The 17,265-nt window shown below is 41.6% G+C and overlaps 1 protein-coding gene across 1 annotated transcript in view; it reads left to right on the top strand.

The window, feature by feature from the left end:
* Nucleotides 1-17,265, top strand: part of atp2c1 (ATPase secretory pathway Ca2+ transporting 1) — a 167,225-nt gene that overhangs the window by 112,962 nt on the left and 36,998 nt on the right. Inside the window, 5 exon segments of the mRNA XM_034173700.1 lie at nucleotides 9,742-9,866; nucleotides 10,677-10,774; nucleotides 13,135-13,230; nucleotides 13,835-13,924; nucleotides 14,068-14,172. Coding sequence (XP_034029591.1) covers nucleotides 9,742-9,866; nucleotides 10,677-10,774; nucleotides 13,135-13,230; nucleotides 13,835-13,924; nucleotides 14,068-14,172 — 514 coding nt within the window.

Genomic DNA, 17,265 nt, shown 5'->3' with positions numbered 1-17,265 from the left:
GCCCCCTCCTAAGAAGAAAGGCCCACAGTTTAAGAAGCTACAAGTCCACAAGCTGCAAGACATAGACACAAAAATGGAGTTCCAGGCCAAACTAGAGGAGAGACAGGGTGGAGAAGAAGGCCTGCCTGACGACCCTGAACAACAGTGGATGAGATTAAAGACCGTCCTTCAGGAGACGGCAGCAGTAGTGGGCTTCTCAGCCAGGAAAAATAAAGACTGGTTTGATGAGTCTGATGCACAGATCCAAGAACTACTAGAAAAGAAACGTGCATGCCACAAGACTCTTTTAGCTAAACCTGATGACCACTCTGCCAAGACAGCTTACAGAAATGCCTGCTCCACACTGCAAAGCAAGCTCCGCATACTGCAGAACGACTGGTGGCTAGCTTTTGCGGAGAAGACACAACAACATGCCGATGCCGGAGACATGCGCTCCTTTTATGAAGCCCTTAAGACCATCCATGGGCCAGCACATCAAGTGCAAGCACCCCTGCGCTCCTCAGACGGCTCCACCCTTCTGACGGACAAGGAAACCATTATGCAGCGTTGGTCAGAACACTTTGAAAACCTCTTCAGTGACAGGCGCACTGTGCAAGAGTCATCAATCGAGAAGATTCCCCAGGTGGAGGTGAAATGGGAACTTGATGACCCCCCAACACTTGAAGAGATCCGAAGGCCACCACGCAGCTGAATCCAGGGAAGTCTCCTGGCATAGATGGCATCCCAGCAGAGGTGTACCAAAATGGAGCTGAGGCAGTCCTCGACAAGCTTCAGATTCTCTTCTCCAGTTGCTAGGAAAAGGAAATGGTTCCACATGACCTTAGGGATGCGGTCATTGTCTCTCTGTACAAGAACAAGGGCGACAAGTCCGACTGTTCTAATTACCGGGGCATCACTCTCCTCTCAATAGCAGGTACGATTTTGGCTTGAGTGCTGCTCAACAGGCTTACCCCTACCATAGTGCATGAAAACACTCCCGAGAGTCAGTGTGGATTTCGGGCCAACAGGGGAACCACCGACATGATCTTCGTCCTGAGACAGATCCAGGAGAAGTGCAGAGAACAGAACATGGCCCTTTATGCAGCCTTCATAGACCTAACCAAGGCTTTTGACACGGTCAGTCATGAGGGTTTGTGGAAGATTCTTGCACGCCTTGGCTGCCCTCCAAAGCTCCTCACCATCATCCGCCAGCTGCATGAAGGCCAGATGGGAGAAGTGAAGTACAACGGGACTCTGTCCGGCAGCTTCCCCATCTCAAATGGCGTCAAACAAGGTTGCATCCTCGCGCCCACTCTGTTCTCCATCTTCTTCAGCATGATGCTTTGTGAGGCCAAAGAAGACTTGACAGACGGCATCTATATCCGCTTCAGAACCGACGGAAGTCTGTTTAACTTGCGGCGCCTTCTGTCCCACACTAAGATCAAATCAAATCAATTTTATTTATATAGCGCCAAATCACAACAAACAGTTGCCCCAAGGCGCTTTATATTGTAAGGCAAGGCCATACAGTAATTACGTAAAAACCCCAACGGTCAAAACGACCCCTTGTGAGCAAGCACTTGGCGACAGTGGGAAGGAAGAACTCCCTTTTAACAGGAAGAAACTTCCAGCAGAACCAGGCTCAGGGAGGGGCAGTCTTCTGCTGGGACTGGTTGGGGCTGAGGGAGAGAACGAGGAAAAAGACATGCTGTGGAGGGGAGCAGAGATCAATCACTAATGATTAAATGCAGAGTGGTGCATACAGAGCAAAAAGAGAAAGAAACACTCAGTGCATCATGGGAACCCCCCAGCAGTCTAAGTCTATAGCAGCATAACTAAGGGATGGTTCAGGGTCACCTGATCCAGCCCTAACTATAAGCTTTAGCAAAAAGGAACGTTTTAAGCCTAATCTTAAAAGTAGAGAGGGTGTCTGTCTCCCTGATCTGAATTGGGAGCTGGTTCCACAGGAGAGGAGCCTGAAAGCTGAAGGCTCTGCCTCCCATTCTACTCTTACAAACCCTAGGAACTACAAGTAAGCCTGCAGTCTGAGAGCGAAGCGCTCTATTGGGGTGATATGGTACTATGAGGTCCCTAAGATAAGATGGGACCTGATTATTCAAAACCTTATAAGTAAGAAGAAGAATTTTAAATTCTATTCTAGAATTAACAGGAAGCCAATGAAGAGAGGCCAATATGGGTGAGATATATATCCTGTTAGTACTCTAGCTGCAGCATTTTGAATTAGGCTTTTCAGGGAACTTTTAGGACAACCTGATAATAATGAATTACAATAGTCCAGCCTAGAGGAAATAAATGCATGAATTAGTTTTTCAGCATCACTCTGAGACAAGACCTTTCTTATTTTAGAGATATTGCGCAAATGCAAAAAAGCAGGCCTACATATTTGTTTAATATGCGCATTGAATGACATATCCTGATCAAAAATGACTCCAAGATTTCTCACAGTATTACTAGAGGTCAGGGTAATGCCATCCAGAGTAAGGATCTGGTTAGACACCATGTTTCTAAGATTTGTGGGGCCAAGTACAATAACTTCAGTTTTATCTGAGTTTAAAAGCAGGAAATTAGAGGTCATCCATGTCTTTATGTCTGTAAGACAATCCTGCAGTTTAGCTAATTGGTGTGTGTCATCTGGCTTCATGGATAGATAAAGCTGGGTATCATCTGCGTAACAATGAAAATTTAAGCAATGCCGTCTAATAATACTGCCTAAGGGGAGCATGTATAAAGTGAATAAAATTGGTCCTAGCACAGAACCTTGTGGAACTCCATAATTAACCTTAGTCTGTGAAGAAGATTCCCCATTTACATGAACAAATTGTAATCTATTAGATAAATATGATTCAAACCACCGCAGCGCAGTGCCTTTAATACCTATGGTATGCTCTAATCTCTGTAATAAAATTTTATGGTCAACAGTATCAAAAGCAGCACTGAGGTCTAACAGATCAAGCACAGAGATGAGTCCACTGTCTGAGGCCATAAGAAGATCATTTGTAACCTTCACTAATGCTGTTTCTGTACTATGATGAATTCTCAAACCTGACTGAAACTCTTCAAATAGACCATTCCTCTGCAGATGATCAGTTAGCTGTTTTACAACTACCCTTTCAAGAATTTTTGAGAGAAAAGGAAGGTTGGAGATTGGCCTATAATTAGCTAAGATAGCTGGGTCAAGTGATGGCTTTTTAAGTAATGGTTTAATTACTGCTACCTTAAAAGCCTGTGGTACATAGCCAACTAATAAAGATAGATTGATCATATTTAAGATCGAAGCATTAAATAATGGTAGGGCTTCCTTGAGCAGCCTGGTAGGAATGGGGTCTAATAGACATGTTGATGGTTTGGAGGAAGTAACTAATGAAAATAACTCAGACAGAACAATCTGAGAGAAAGAGTCTAACCAAATACCCGCATCACTGAAAGCAGCCAAAGATAACGATACGATAAGATCACAGAACAGCTAATCATGGAGCTGCTCTTCGCAGATGACTGCACCCTCGTCGCCCATATGGAGCAAGCCTTGCAGCACATTGTCAACTGTTTTGCTGAAGCAGCAAGAGCCTTCGGCCTCACCATCAGCCTGAGAAAGACAGAAGTGCTATATCACCGGTCCCCCATACAGCATATACCCCACCCCAAATCAACATCGAGGGTACCAGCCTGAATGCAGTAGAGCACTTCACGTATCTCGGTAGTGTTATCTCAAACGACGCATCTGTTGCCAAGGACCTAGACAGTCGCCTTGCCAAGGCCAGCAGTTCTTTTGGTCGACTCTCTAAGAAAGTCTGGCAGAATCATGCACTGCGCCTTTCCACAAAAGTGCAGGTCTACAGAGCCATTGTGGTCCCTACCCTCCTGTATGGAGCTGAAACCTGGGTTCTGTATCACCAGCAGATCAGATTACTGGAACGCTTTCATCAGCGTTGTCTCCGAAACATCTTCGGGATCAAGTGGCAGGACTACGTCTCAAATGAGGACATCCTTACCAGAGCCAAATTGCCCAGCATGGAGTCTATTGTACTCAAACAACAGCTTCGTTGGGCAGGTCACGTAGCCAGGATGGATGATACACGCATGCCGAAATTAATTCTCTTTGGCGAGCTCAAGGAAGGGAGACGAAACCAAGGGACCCCCAAAAAGCGCTATAAGGACCAGCTGAAGAAACAGCTCTCCCTTGCAGCCATTCAGCATCAGTCATGGCAGCATCTAGCTACAGATAGACTCAGCTGGCGTTCCAGCATCAAATCCGCCAGCCTGAAGTTTGAGGCAGAAAGAAGTGAGGCCTCACGCCAGAAGCATCAAAGACAGAAAGAGCGGGCAGCAGCACAAGCCCAGCCTACTCAAGTGTTCATTTGCCCCAAATGTAACAGGTCTTGTGCATCCCGCATTGGACTTTTCAGCCACCAGAGGGCTTGTAGAAAATAAACAAAAAAAAAAAAAAAGGCCTTCCTACTATCCTCACAAGCGAGGAAACTGCAAGTGTCTGATGTTTCCAAAAGTTAAACCTCGAGGTAATGACTGCATAGAACAGCGGTACCTGACTTTTTATGAACCAAGATCTACTGTTAAAGTTGAAATTGTATCGCTGTCTACCAAGCCATAGCATAGCCACAATTTATTGTGCCCCAAAATAATACAATTTTCTGGCACAAAGATAACATTTTAACTATAATAATACATTGAAGTAAATGTGCATGGTGCAAAGAATAAGCAGGCCTCAGACTGGCCCATAACAACACAACAGCAACCACCCCAAATAATACAGTGCCTAATTCAAGTTGGAACAGTTACCTTAACTGGACTTCTGGCACTGAGAGCAGGCAGCTAGCTAGCTCTCATAGTCCGGACAGTAGGAGCTGAGTGTAGCCGTAAGCAGGCCGCAAGCTGGTCATCATTTATGGTGGGTCTGTATTTTGACATAATGATTTTCACATGTGAAAAGGCAGACTCACACAGATTTGTTGATCCAGAAAGTGCAGTCAAATTCTGTGCAGTTTGTCTGAGGTTGGGGTACTTCTCGTTCTGCATTAGATTCCAAAATTACACGTTCATATCAGTTGTTGCTCTGGATTTGAGCTCAATGTCATTTTGTCATTTTTTTGTGAGGATCTCGTTCTCAATAGCACAAATATCCAGGTTGAAGAGTGATGACATTTTGGATGTTATACAGTCCACATCAAAATTTCCCCCAAATGGAAAATGGAGAAAACTGACAACAGGCTCAGTGGATGCAATGTCAGTAAAGCACCTGTCGAATTCTGACAAGATGCTCTGCACTCGATTGTCATAATGTGCACTGTCAAGCTCCGCCCTGTCTTTGTCCTGATTTTTAAGTTCTGTGCAGTGGTGGGCACAGTTCCGCTAATCCGCGAACCTCTAATTATCAAAGCTAATGATTTTATTATCGAATTAGATTTTCAGATAATTTTGAAAACCATCAGCAGACTAATTATCTTCCAATAAATTTTGGTCCGATAAGTTTTAGACCGCTAACATATTTTTACAGGCGTGGTGGACAAAGCTTAACAGTTACAAACATTTATGAAGTCTGACGTCAAAAAAGATTTGCGTACCTACCTGTTAAATGTTTTGTAGTAGTTGTACCGTTCTATCCTCTGCAAACAAAGGAGAACTGGTCACAGAAAAGAAAAAAAGCTCATTTCTTTTGACCCCATACTGACTCGCTGGCAATATCACCCAAGTCATCCAGAGGCATACAGTTTTAACTTATGGTTCAAATTTCAACTAAACTAATTTTGGATAAGTTAGTTAAATTAATGTCACTTCTGAAGTTTTATAAAGTGAAAATGTCAGATATATGTTTTAGTTTTAAAGTAATGCACAAATTTTGAAGGTTTTAGTGTGGACATTGTGTCTCTGCATTATGGGTAATCTCAGTACATTCATGACAGGAGAAATGCATTTGAGACACTCTGATCAGGCTCCACATGGACAACAGCATTAAACCCTTTCTATACTGTGCCTAAAACTCTCGTGAATGTATTCTCTGGGTTTATAGACATTGTTATTGTTTGTTTTATGTAAAAATGCCAGAAGACGCTCAGGTTGCTTCTCAATTATTTTCAGTTGGAATCATTGTACGCTGCAATCACTTCCTGTTTGCTCTTTAACATGTTGCTTATGTCAAACACTATCTGTCATCTTTGTTCCAGAGTAATATATAAGATGTCTGAAATTTGGTTTGCATTTATTAAATTCCATACATCTTAAATATAGCAGACATGTATTATTTATTTGGAATATTTGTTTTAGCAAGTTTTCAGGGTCTCTACTGCCATCTCCTGGCCAGTAGTGTAGCCTGGCCAGTTCATGGCAGTATTGAGATATCTCATAATCCTTTGCGCACCAGAGAGTTGTGGCAGCTGATGAAAAGAAATAAAAATGTTCATTTTGGTTGTATAATGTTCATTTACAGTTGTTGTCATGGATTCTCTCTGTGTTAAACCGCAGCAACTCGCTGACATGCAAAGGATTATGGGTTAGGGTCTGAGTATCTGGGGACCAGTAGATGGCAGTGTTCTATTTATTTTGACCCCAGTTATATCAGACGGTTGTCTAATCACAACTTGACTTTTGGCTTTTACAAGTGGCTTTTTTTTTAAGAAATAAAAAAATGGCATATTTTACAAAAGCACATTTTATATGTAAACACCTCACATTAACGTGATGGTTTTTACATAGAATGAGTCAACCAGACAGTGTTAGCGGAGGCTCATTTTACCCATAATCCCTTTGGCATCTGTCTGTGTTTGTTACAAAACTTCAGAATTAGTGCATTATTTAAAATTAAAAGATATGTGTTACAGTGAGGAAAATAAGTATTTGAACACCCTGCAGTTTTGCAAGTTCTCCCACTTAGAAATCATGGAGGGGTCTGAAATTTTCATCTTAGGTGCATGTTCACTGTGAGAGACATAATCTAAAAAAGACAAATCCGAAAGTGGAAGAAACACAAAATGACTGTCAATCTCCCTCGGTCTGGAATTCCATGCAAAATCTCACTTTGTTGGGTAAGGATGATTCTGAGAAAGCTTAGAACTACACAGGAGGACCTGGTCAATGACCTGAAGAGAGCTGGGACCACAGCCACAAAGATTACATTGGTAACACATGATGCTGTCATGGTTTAAAATCCTGCAGGGCAGCAAGGTCCCCCTGCTCAAGCCAGCACATGTCCAGGTCCGTTTGAAGTTCACCAGTGACCATCTGGATCCAGAGGAGGCATGGGAGAAGGTCATGTGGTCAGATGAGACCAAAATAGAGCTTTTTGGAATCAACTCCACTTACCATGTTTAGAGGATGAGAACAACCCCAAGAAAACCATCCCAACCGTGAAGCATGGGGGTGGAAACATCATACTCTGCGGGTGCTCTTCTGCAAAGGGGACAGGATGACTGCACTGTATTGAAGGGAGGATGCATGGGGCCATATGTATTGTGAGATTTTGGCAAACAGCCTCCTTCCCTCAGTAAGAGAAGATGGGTCATGGATGGGTCTTCCAGCATGACAATGATCCCAAACACACAACCAGTGCAACTAAGGAGGGGCTCCTGGAGTGGCCTGGCCAGTCTCCAGACCTGAACTCAATAGAAAACCTTTAGAGGGAGCTGAAACTCCAAACCTGAAAGATCTAGAGAAGATCTGTATGGAGAACTGGGCCAAAATCCCTGCTGCACTGTGTGCAAACCTGGTGAAAAACTACAGGAAACATTTGACCTCTGTAATTGCAAACAAAGGCTACTGTACCAAACATTAACATTGATTTTCACAGGTGTTCAAATACTTTTGCAGCAGTAACATACAAATAAAATATTAAAAAAATCATACATTGTGATTTCCGGATTTTTTTTTTAGATTATGTCTCTCACACTGGACATGCACCTAAGATGAAAATTTCAGACCCCTCCATGATTTCTAAGTGGGAGAACTTGCAAAATCGCAGGGTGTTCAAATACTTATTTTCCTCATTATATATTTGGCATTAATGGAGTTATTCTATCTGGATTAATTTGTTTTATAAATCAAAACCATAAGTCAAAACTGCTTTATTTTCCAAGACCTCTGCCTCATGGCGACACTGCTATATGCTGTTATGGGATAATGACTTTTTGTGTGTGTGTCAGAATCAGAATCGCCTTTATTGTCATTGTAATTTGCATTACGAGATTTGAGCGCAACTCCAAAAAGGTGCTTTCCGTGGAGTAATTTTTAGACAATATAAAAGATAGTGAAATTTAATGGTAAATTATTCAGAGTATCTGTACAACTAATATAAACATAAGGTAAAATGAAATAAAATAAAATGTGGACCAAGTAAAATGAGAATTATATACAACTGTGGAATCATATTGCATGGGAAAATTGCACATGGTTTACAGATATTGTACAAGAAACCTGAAAGTGTGGATTAGAGTGATTTGTTATTGTTCAGAGCAGTGATCGCTCTGGGGAGAATGCTGTCCCTGAGTCTGTTTGTCCTAGTTTTGGGATGGGATGGGATGCGTCTTTGCTGATGCTGGCAGCTCTGCTGAGGTAGCGAGAGCTGGCAATGTCTTCCAGGCTGGGCAGAGAGCAACCACCTGGGCCGTTTTGATCACCCTCTGCAGCGCTCTCCTGTCTGCTGCTGAGCACCCCCCCCCCCCCCCCCCCCCCCCGTACCACGCTGTGATGCAGTACGTCAGGATGCTCTCGATGGTGGCTCTGTAGAACAACACCAGCAGCTTCTCCTCTCAGGAAGTGTGTGTGTGTGTTTAGAGTTGACCTTCGTTGCGCTCAACTGCTTCACTGCTGCAAGTTATGTAGTAAACTTAAGCTTCCAGCAGGGGGCAGGGTGCACAAAGATAGAAGTGCTGACTCGTTTGGTTCTGTGGTCGCCTTTGATGCTACCAGAAGTGATCGTGGTGTTAAAACTCAAAATCAGCTTCTTAGTAGTTGCAAGTGTACCAGAGACAATACTGGAAGTTATCGGTTAGCTGTAGCTTCTGATAATTTTTTGGGTTGTTTATCGGTTTAGCTTCATAAAAGATAACTTTTCAGTTAGCTGATTAGCTGTTATCAAAGCTAACTTTTTGGTTAGCTGTGCCCATCACTGGTTCTCTGTCCGTGTGTGGAAAAGGTCACACTGTTGGATCCTGCTTAATAGCAGGTGTAAATTGCTTTTAAATGTGTTCATGGAGCGATCATGTTGCTTATTTAAGAATAGGGAATATTAATTCCTTTTTCTTCACTTTCTGTACAGTAATAACAAATTTGATCAATTTTTGTCCATGTTTTCAATTGGAGCAGAATGTACAATGTTCCCAGTGCATTTGTGTGTGTAGACATAAAAAATATCAGGCTTTTGAGCTTTACTCACTGTTTTAAACACACTATTATTTTCAACACAACTGTACGTTTGAGTTTGTTTTTGTTTTTTTACCTTTGCCAAAGCAAAGATGTAAAAAGTGAAATTGTGCCCGTTTTGGACACCATATTGCATTATTAAAAAGCCACTTGTGGGATTTTTCAGCGACTTCTAGTGTCTGATTTTACACTTTATTCTGTACCTATCCTGAAAATTTCAGCTTGAGCAAAATTTACATTTATTTTATACAGAAACTCTTGGACTAAGAATTTCTGATGTTACTGCAATGTCTCTTCTTGATGTTTTCTGGTTGTCTGATTTACTGACCTCTGTCTGTAAATTATTGATAATTGATTGGTGGTTCCTCCCTCCAGCCTGGCGGTAGCTGCTATCCCAGAGGGCTTACCCATCGTAGTGACGGTCACGCTGGCGCTGGGCGTGATGCGCATGGTGAAGAAAAGAGCCATCATTAAGAAACTTCCGATTGTGGAAACTCTGGGTGCGTTTCTCAGACATCATTCTTTATCCAAGCGTGTGTGTGTGTGTGTGGGTCCAAATGATTCTGGGGTATCCTGTCTCTGCCTCCCACTTATTATGTAGGTGTGTCACACAAAATATGAACATGCAAATGCTGTTACATGCACGGTCAAGATGATTTATGTAAATAACCTTCTTCAGCCTGTTTTGGAAAAAAATGGTTATTATAAGTAAGTTGTCCATAAGGGCACAGACACGACTGTAAGCTGATCTTTGGCTGTCAGCCCATCTTATTAACAGTTGAGACCTTACCACACATTTCAACAGATTTTGCTGCCATCTAGTGAGCAATTTGAGCATTTCAGCTCTTCTGGTACATTTCTGACTTGAAGCCCAAAATTCAGTTAAAAAAGGCATTTATAAATGCCAGAAATGCATGACTTTTGTTTAGCACACAGAGCTTTAACATCTCAGTATTAATGTATAAAAACTTGATTTTGAGCTTTTATTTTCCTTTTATTTTTCCTTACCAAAAGGACGGATTTTCTGCTGACAAACACCACTTATATTTGTGAATTATGAGTGACGCTTTAATGTCATAAATATTTCCAATCATGAATCAATAAAGCTCCCATAAAGTCTTGTTGTATTAATGATTCACAGAATAGATTTTAAATTTCTTTGCTCTCACAGTCAAACATTTGATAATCTCATAAGAACGCCAGAAAATCTGTAAAACGGTTGAAGTTTAACAGAAATGCAGTTTTAACCTAACAAACAGATGGAGTGTTGTTACTTTTTATTCATGATCTATTTCCCGTTAATTTTCCAGGATGCTGTGATGTGATCTGTTCGGACAAAACAGGAACTCTGACCAAGAACGAAATGACCGTCACTCAGCTGTTCACGTCAGATGGCTTCCACGCCGAGGTCTGTGTCCTCTGACCTGAACCCAAACTAAACACAAGCCCCGCCCCCGCATCACACCACTTAACGGGTTTCAGTGTCAGTTTAAGAAATTTAAATGTCTTCTTTCAGGGTTCCTGCTGATCCTTTCAAAAGTCTTAAAGGGCATCGAACTTGTTACTGTATTTTTCCTTTTTCCGGATTGTTAGTTGCAAATGTAAAAAAAAAAAAAAAAAAAAACACCTCTTGATGAGGAAAAACTCATAAATCGTACCTTTTTCAGCATTTTTGCTGCTTTAATTTGGGATTTTTGTTCATTGATGCAGTGTATTTATTTATTTTTGTCATTCTTTTATCATTGCAGTTTAATTTGTTTAGTGATTTGATTATTTGGAAAGTTCTATATAAATACTGTAGTCATTTTAATTTGTATTATTAACAAATCTGTGATTTATTTATTTTTTTCTTTTTGTTTATAAGTTGCAGGACCTTCCAAACTCATGAAAACAAAACACAAAAGCTGCAACTTATACTTTGGGAAAATATGGTAATCTTTCTGTGATTATAAGGCCTTAATTTATTAAAATATCTTAAACGTTCTGCAACTTATACTTTGGGAAAATATGGTAATCTTTCTGTGATTATAAGGCCTTAATTTATTAAAATATCTTAAACGTTCTGAGACACAGAAAGTAGGATTTTATTTACATTTTCTTCTGACATTGCAATTAAAACTATCCCTGCCACATTTCGCCATGCAATGTGGGGTTGCATCAGGAAGGGCATCCGATGTAAAAAATCAGCGTGCAGACCCCACCTTGGATCAGCAGTGGTCACCCTGAGTGAAAACAAGAGTGCAGCCGAAGGGTCTCACTTTTATGATTCAGTGAAAGTCTCTCGGGACACTACCTGAAGTGACATCATAGACCAGAGAAATCTATCGTTTCTTGCTGGAACGCTCCGAGCAGACAAACCTACACCTTGTTAGACATAATGCACAGTAAAGGTAACGGTCTTGAATTTATTCTGACACACACACATACACACACACACAAAAGTCTTAAGTCTCGCTTTCTTTGAGCTGACGGATTGTTGATGTTGATGAGTTCAAAATGGATTCTGGGACTCTGCTGGAAACCGTCTGATGTCTAGATTTGGAGAATATATCAGTGTGTATTACATACAAAATTGTTCCACAGAGTAAAAAATGGCAGTCAGTCTTTGGTTACCATGACAACACTACACTGAAAGGAGGGCGCTGCTGAGCACGAACACATGCAGCTTAAGCCATCTTGACACTTTCACGAATTTGACCCCCGCACTGGCAGGCAAGCGTGCGTGACAGTGAGTAAACCTGTCGTAAACTGCAAAGGCTGTGTGCCAGTATGCAAAGAAAATTGTGAAATGTTCAAAATTTCTGGCACGCATAAATTTCATGCCATTTGCGTGAACTAGTTGTGAACATTGCCCAACCTATTCACAAACACCGCATGTCACTGCACACAGGGCTTTGCACAGTTTATGATGTGTTTACTCATTGGCACGCACGATTGCGTGCCAGTGTGGGCATCAAATTTGTGAAAGTGACTTTACACATAAAAGAAGCACGACTTCCTCACCCTGCACACAGTACATACAGGATAAGTCTGCATGCATCCTCAGCTGTTTGCCTTTAAAAGCTGCAATTCGAGGAAAATCTGATGTCTTTGTAATTCAGTAATATGAGAGCAGAGTGATATTTTAATTTTCATTTACTCTGTACATTATAAGATCTATGAAACTGTTAATTCTTCAGCCCAGCTGTGTGATGCTTTGTTGACGATGGAGGGTTTTTTCTTTGTTTTTAAGTATACACTGAACAGCACACTGAGTTTCACGGCGCCATGTTCCGTTCTGATGTGCACTTTGATTTAAATGAATGTGTTCCAGTGAAAGAGAATACAGTGCTGGTTTGTACAGCACCAACTGTTCCCTGTGTGGAGAGTAAGTAAACATAAGGGAATCCCCACTGACGTCAGGGAGAAACCCCAACAACAAAAACAAATATGGCTGCGAAGCTTGTTAGAAAATTGAAAATGTCCAAAACACTGTTGCATGCTAATATCAAGAAAAAAATGTTGAGTTTGTTCCTCTTAAGGTTGTCAGAACCCATCTGCTGTCATTATGTTTTTGGGGACCCGGAAAACAGATTAGTAGGAAGAGACATCAGGATATTGTGCAGTTGATGAATGACCACAGAAGCACCAACATTCTTTTTACAGCGAGACTGTCATCCAAAGCAAGCAAGATTTTTATTTTATTTATTTTTTTTAATGTTGGCAAATATAATAAATAAATGATTTTTTTTTTTTTTTTTTTTGTGGGTTTGTGCGTGTGTCTTTCAGGTGACTGGTGTCGGCTACAATGGAACAGGAGATGTTTTAGTGGACGGGGAGATCATCCATGGGTTCTCTTGCCCGTCCATCAGCAAGGTGGTAGAGGTGAGTTTGCTGACGGCATCGAGGAGACCAACGGGACAAATCATTTCAGACTGTGCTCACGTTCACACACTTGCAGACTTGCTGCACAGTTTGTCTATTTAATGCTTCGGTTAGTGTTTGCTGTTGTGCAGCTGCCATCCAGCCTGTGCAGAAGCTTTCAAATTAAAAAATAAGAGACTTTGTATAGAATTTGGCGATGGAAGGGTTGCTCCTGTTTACTCTGAGTCACCGCAGCAGATCCTCTGTGGACAAAATGAATATTGTCCAACACTAAACTGCCCCCCTTTTTTTTACTGTTAATTTTTTTCTTTTGTCCTCACGAATACAAAACTTGATATTTTTGGGTTGTGGACAAAATAACATTGGAAGGTGTCTTCTTGATTTTGGAAATACATTTGCACCATTTTCTGACATTTCTTACACCAAATAACTAATATTAGTTGACTTTTTTTGTTGATGAATCGATTAGTTGTAGCTCTACTTCAGTTTAATGAATTAAGGGCTTTTTGAATCCAAATGTGACCATTGTAAGTAAATAAATAAATAAATAGGTTGCAGATAGTGGTCAGTAGGATAAAGACTCTTGACGTTTGTGTGTCGGTAGGTCGGCTGCGTGTGTAATGACTCTGTCATCAGGAACCACACCCTCCTGGGGCGGCCCACCGAGGGAGCGCTGATCGCCCTCGCCATGAAGGTACACATGGATAATCCCCATGTAAACGTAAACCATGTGGACCATCTGCTGTTTGAGGATGTGTGAGGAGTGGTTATAATGGACAGAGCTGCTGCTTCTCCTCCCGCATGTCGAACCGTGTCCACCGTCTTTGTGTCCTCCAGATGGGGTTGGAAACAGTGCAGAAGGAGTACGTCCGTCTGGAGGAGCATCCCTTCACATCTGAGCAGAAGTGGATGGCCATTCGATGTGTTCACCGCACGCAGCAGGTCAGCAGCTGAGGGTGGCATTTAATTTCAGTTTTTCAATTTATTTTCCTTTATATAGCGTCAAATCACAACAGAGTTGCCTCAAGGCGCTTCACGCAGGTAAGGTCTAACCTTAGATAGACCTTACCTGTCAGATAAAGGCCGTCAAAGTGCCCTTGAACTTACGGCTCCAGTTTTACTTAAAAAAAAAATATATATATATATACGAGGGCTGTCAATAAAGTAACGGTCCTTTTTATTTTTTTCAAAAACTATATGGATTTCATTCATATGTTTTTACGTCAGACATGCTTGAACCCTCGTGCGCATGCGTGAGTTTTTCCACGCCTGTCGGTGACGTCATTCGCCTGTGAGCACTCCTTGTGGGAGGAGTCGTCCAGCCCCTCGTCGGAATTCCTTTGTCTGAGAAGTTGCTGAGAGACTGGCGCGTTGTTTAATCAAAATTTTTTCTAAACCTGTGAGACACATCGAAGTGGACACGGTTCGAAAAATTAAGCTGGTTTTCAGTGAAAATTTTAACGGCTGATGAGAGATTTTGAGGTGATACTGTCGCTTTAAGGACTTTTCACGGTGCGAGACGTCGTGCAGCGCTCTCAGGCAGCGTCATCAGCCTGTTCAAGCTGAAACCTCCACATTTCAGGCTCTATTGATCCAGGACGTCGTGAGAGAACAGAGAAGTTTCAGAAGAAGTCGGTTTCAGCATTTTATCCGGATATTCCACTGTTAAAGGAGATTTTTTTTAATGAAAGACGTGCGGACGGATCCGCGCGTCGGGACGCAGCCGACGCGGTGCGGCGGCACAGGAAAAACACCTCCGTGTTGATAACCATTTGTAAAATCCAGGCGGCTTTTGATGGCTTTCAGTGGAGTGAGTATATGAGAAATTGTTTAACAGGCAGGACATGTTCCAACTTGTCCTTAAGGCTTTCAACAGAGGTGTTTTTCCTGTGCCGCCGCACCGCGTCGGCTGCGTCCCGACGCGCGGACCCGTCCGCACGTCTTTCATTAAAAAAATCTCCTTTAACAGTGGAATATCCGGATAAAATGCTGAAACCGACTTCTTCTGAAACTTCTCTGTTCTCTCACGACGTCCTGGATCAATAGAGCCTGAAATGTGGAGGTTTTCAGCTTGAACAGGCTGATGACGCTGCCTGAGAGCGCTGCACGACGTCTCGCACCGTGAAAAGTCCTTAAAGCGACAGTATCACCTCAAAACTCCTCATCAGCCGTTAAAATTTCACTGAAAACCAGCTTAATTTTTCGAACCGTGTCCACTTCGATGTGTCTCACAGGTTTAGAAAAAATTTTGATCAAACAACGCGCCAGTCTCTCAGCAACTTCTCAGACAAAGGAATTCCGACGAGGGGCTGGACGACTCCTCCCACAAGGAGTGCTCACAGGCGAATGACGTCACCGACAGGCGTTGAAAAACTCACGCATGCGCACGAGGGTTCAAGCATGTCTGACGTAAAAACATATGAATGAAATCCATATAGTTTTTGAAAAAAATAAAAAGGACCGTTACTTTATTGACAGCCCTCGTATATATATATATATATATATACACACACACACACACAGGGTTCACCCCAGATAATGGAACAATGATGTTGTGCCGTTGTACTGTGCCGTGCTCCCAGATATAGAACGGACTGCTGCCTGCTCGCCCCTTCGCCGCCGGCAGAGAGCCGAGCAGAGCCACAGAGTCTCTCAGTGAAAGAACAAAAACTCAGTCAGCGTCTTCCAATATAAAGAGCTCCTTCTGCCTGCATAGCGACTGATACATTAAGGCTTTATTTTACAGATGAAAGCCTTCATGTTTCCAAAGTTTGCTCAAATAAAACGGTGTGAGTGAGTGAGAGAGAGACGTGAACAGCAGACGCTACATGCTGTAAAAAAAGCAGCAAAGCAATTTTAATCAATGATCATCTTCAGCACACAGCCTCAGTGAAACAGTAAAGTGTGAAAAACTGATTCAGAAAGTTTTTCCATCTGTGATTTCATCTTTAAAAGAGCAAATTTACTTCTTTACTTCTTGCAGAAGTATTTTTTTGTTGTTGTTTTCTTTTTATTGTTGTTTATGCACCAATGACATCAGATCAAATTACTTGTATGTGAGAACTTACTTTGCAATAAATTTGATTCTGATTTGACAATCAAATCAGTCCAGGTTTAGCTCTTGTTCAGACATGACAATTAGGGGTTATATTGTTTTAAAAAGTGTTCAATCCCACTCAGAAATGTTAAAAAGAAAAACTAAACTGTCAACATGACAGAAAAACTCTGTTTTACTGGATTAAAGGTACAGTGTGTCAATTTTGAAGAAGAGAGCAAATGTTATGTCCATCAAACATTAATGTGTTTTTAAACTTTTCAATATTATTTATTTATTAACTTAGACAGAAACATCCAAAAAAGAACTTTGATATTATAACATAAGTGTCATTTTTTTTGTCTATTGTTCTTGCTTTCAATGCATCTAAAACCGGTCAACCCTGATATATATATATATATATATATATATATATATATATATATATATATATATATATATATATATATATATATGAGGTCTGTCCAAAAAGTAACGGACCTTTTTATTTTTTTTTTTTTCAAAAACCATATGGATTTGAATCACGTGTGATTGCATCAGCCAACCTTGAACCTTCATGCGCATGCGTGAATTTTTTCACACCTGTCGGTTGCGTCATTCGCCTGTGGGCAGGCTTTGAGTGAGCACTGGTCCACCCCCCTCGTCGGATTTTTATTGTCAGTGAAATGTCAGAGCGACTGCCGCTTTGCTCCATGAAATTTTTTTCAGAAACTGTTAGAGACAGCCAGTTGGAAACCATTCGAAAGATTCAGATGGATTTCGGTGAAGATTCTGTCGGCGTCACACGGATTAAGGAGTGTTAAAACCTTTTTAAAGACAGCCCATGGCGGCGGAGGGCGCGCGGCGCACCGAGTGGCCATCGACAGGCTGGAACGACCTGATCATTTCTAAACTGAACGCTGTGTTGATCCGGGACATCATGTGACTACCACAGAAATGGCAAGAGAGCTGGACATAGCACTTTTGCGGCACATTCCACT

This window comes from Thalassophryne amazonica, chromosome 7 (genome assembly GCF_902500255.1).
Source record: "Thalassophryne amazonica chromosome 7, fThaAma1.1, whole genome shotgun sequence".
Classification (NCBI taxonomy): Eukaryota; Metazoa; Chordata; class Actinopteri; order Batrachoidiformes; family Batrachoididae; genus Thalassophryne; species Thalassophryne amazonica.
Note: the sequence above shows the minus strand (reverse complement) of the source record. Positions and strands in the feature narration are given on the sequence as shown.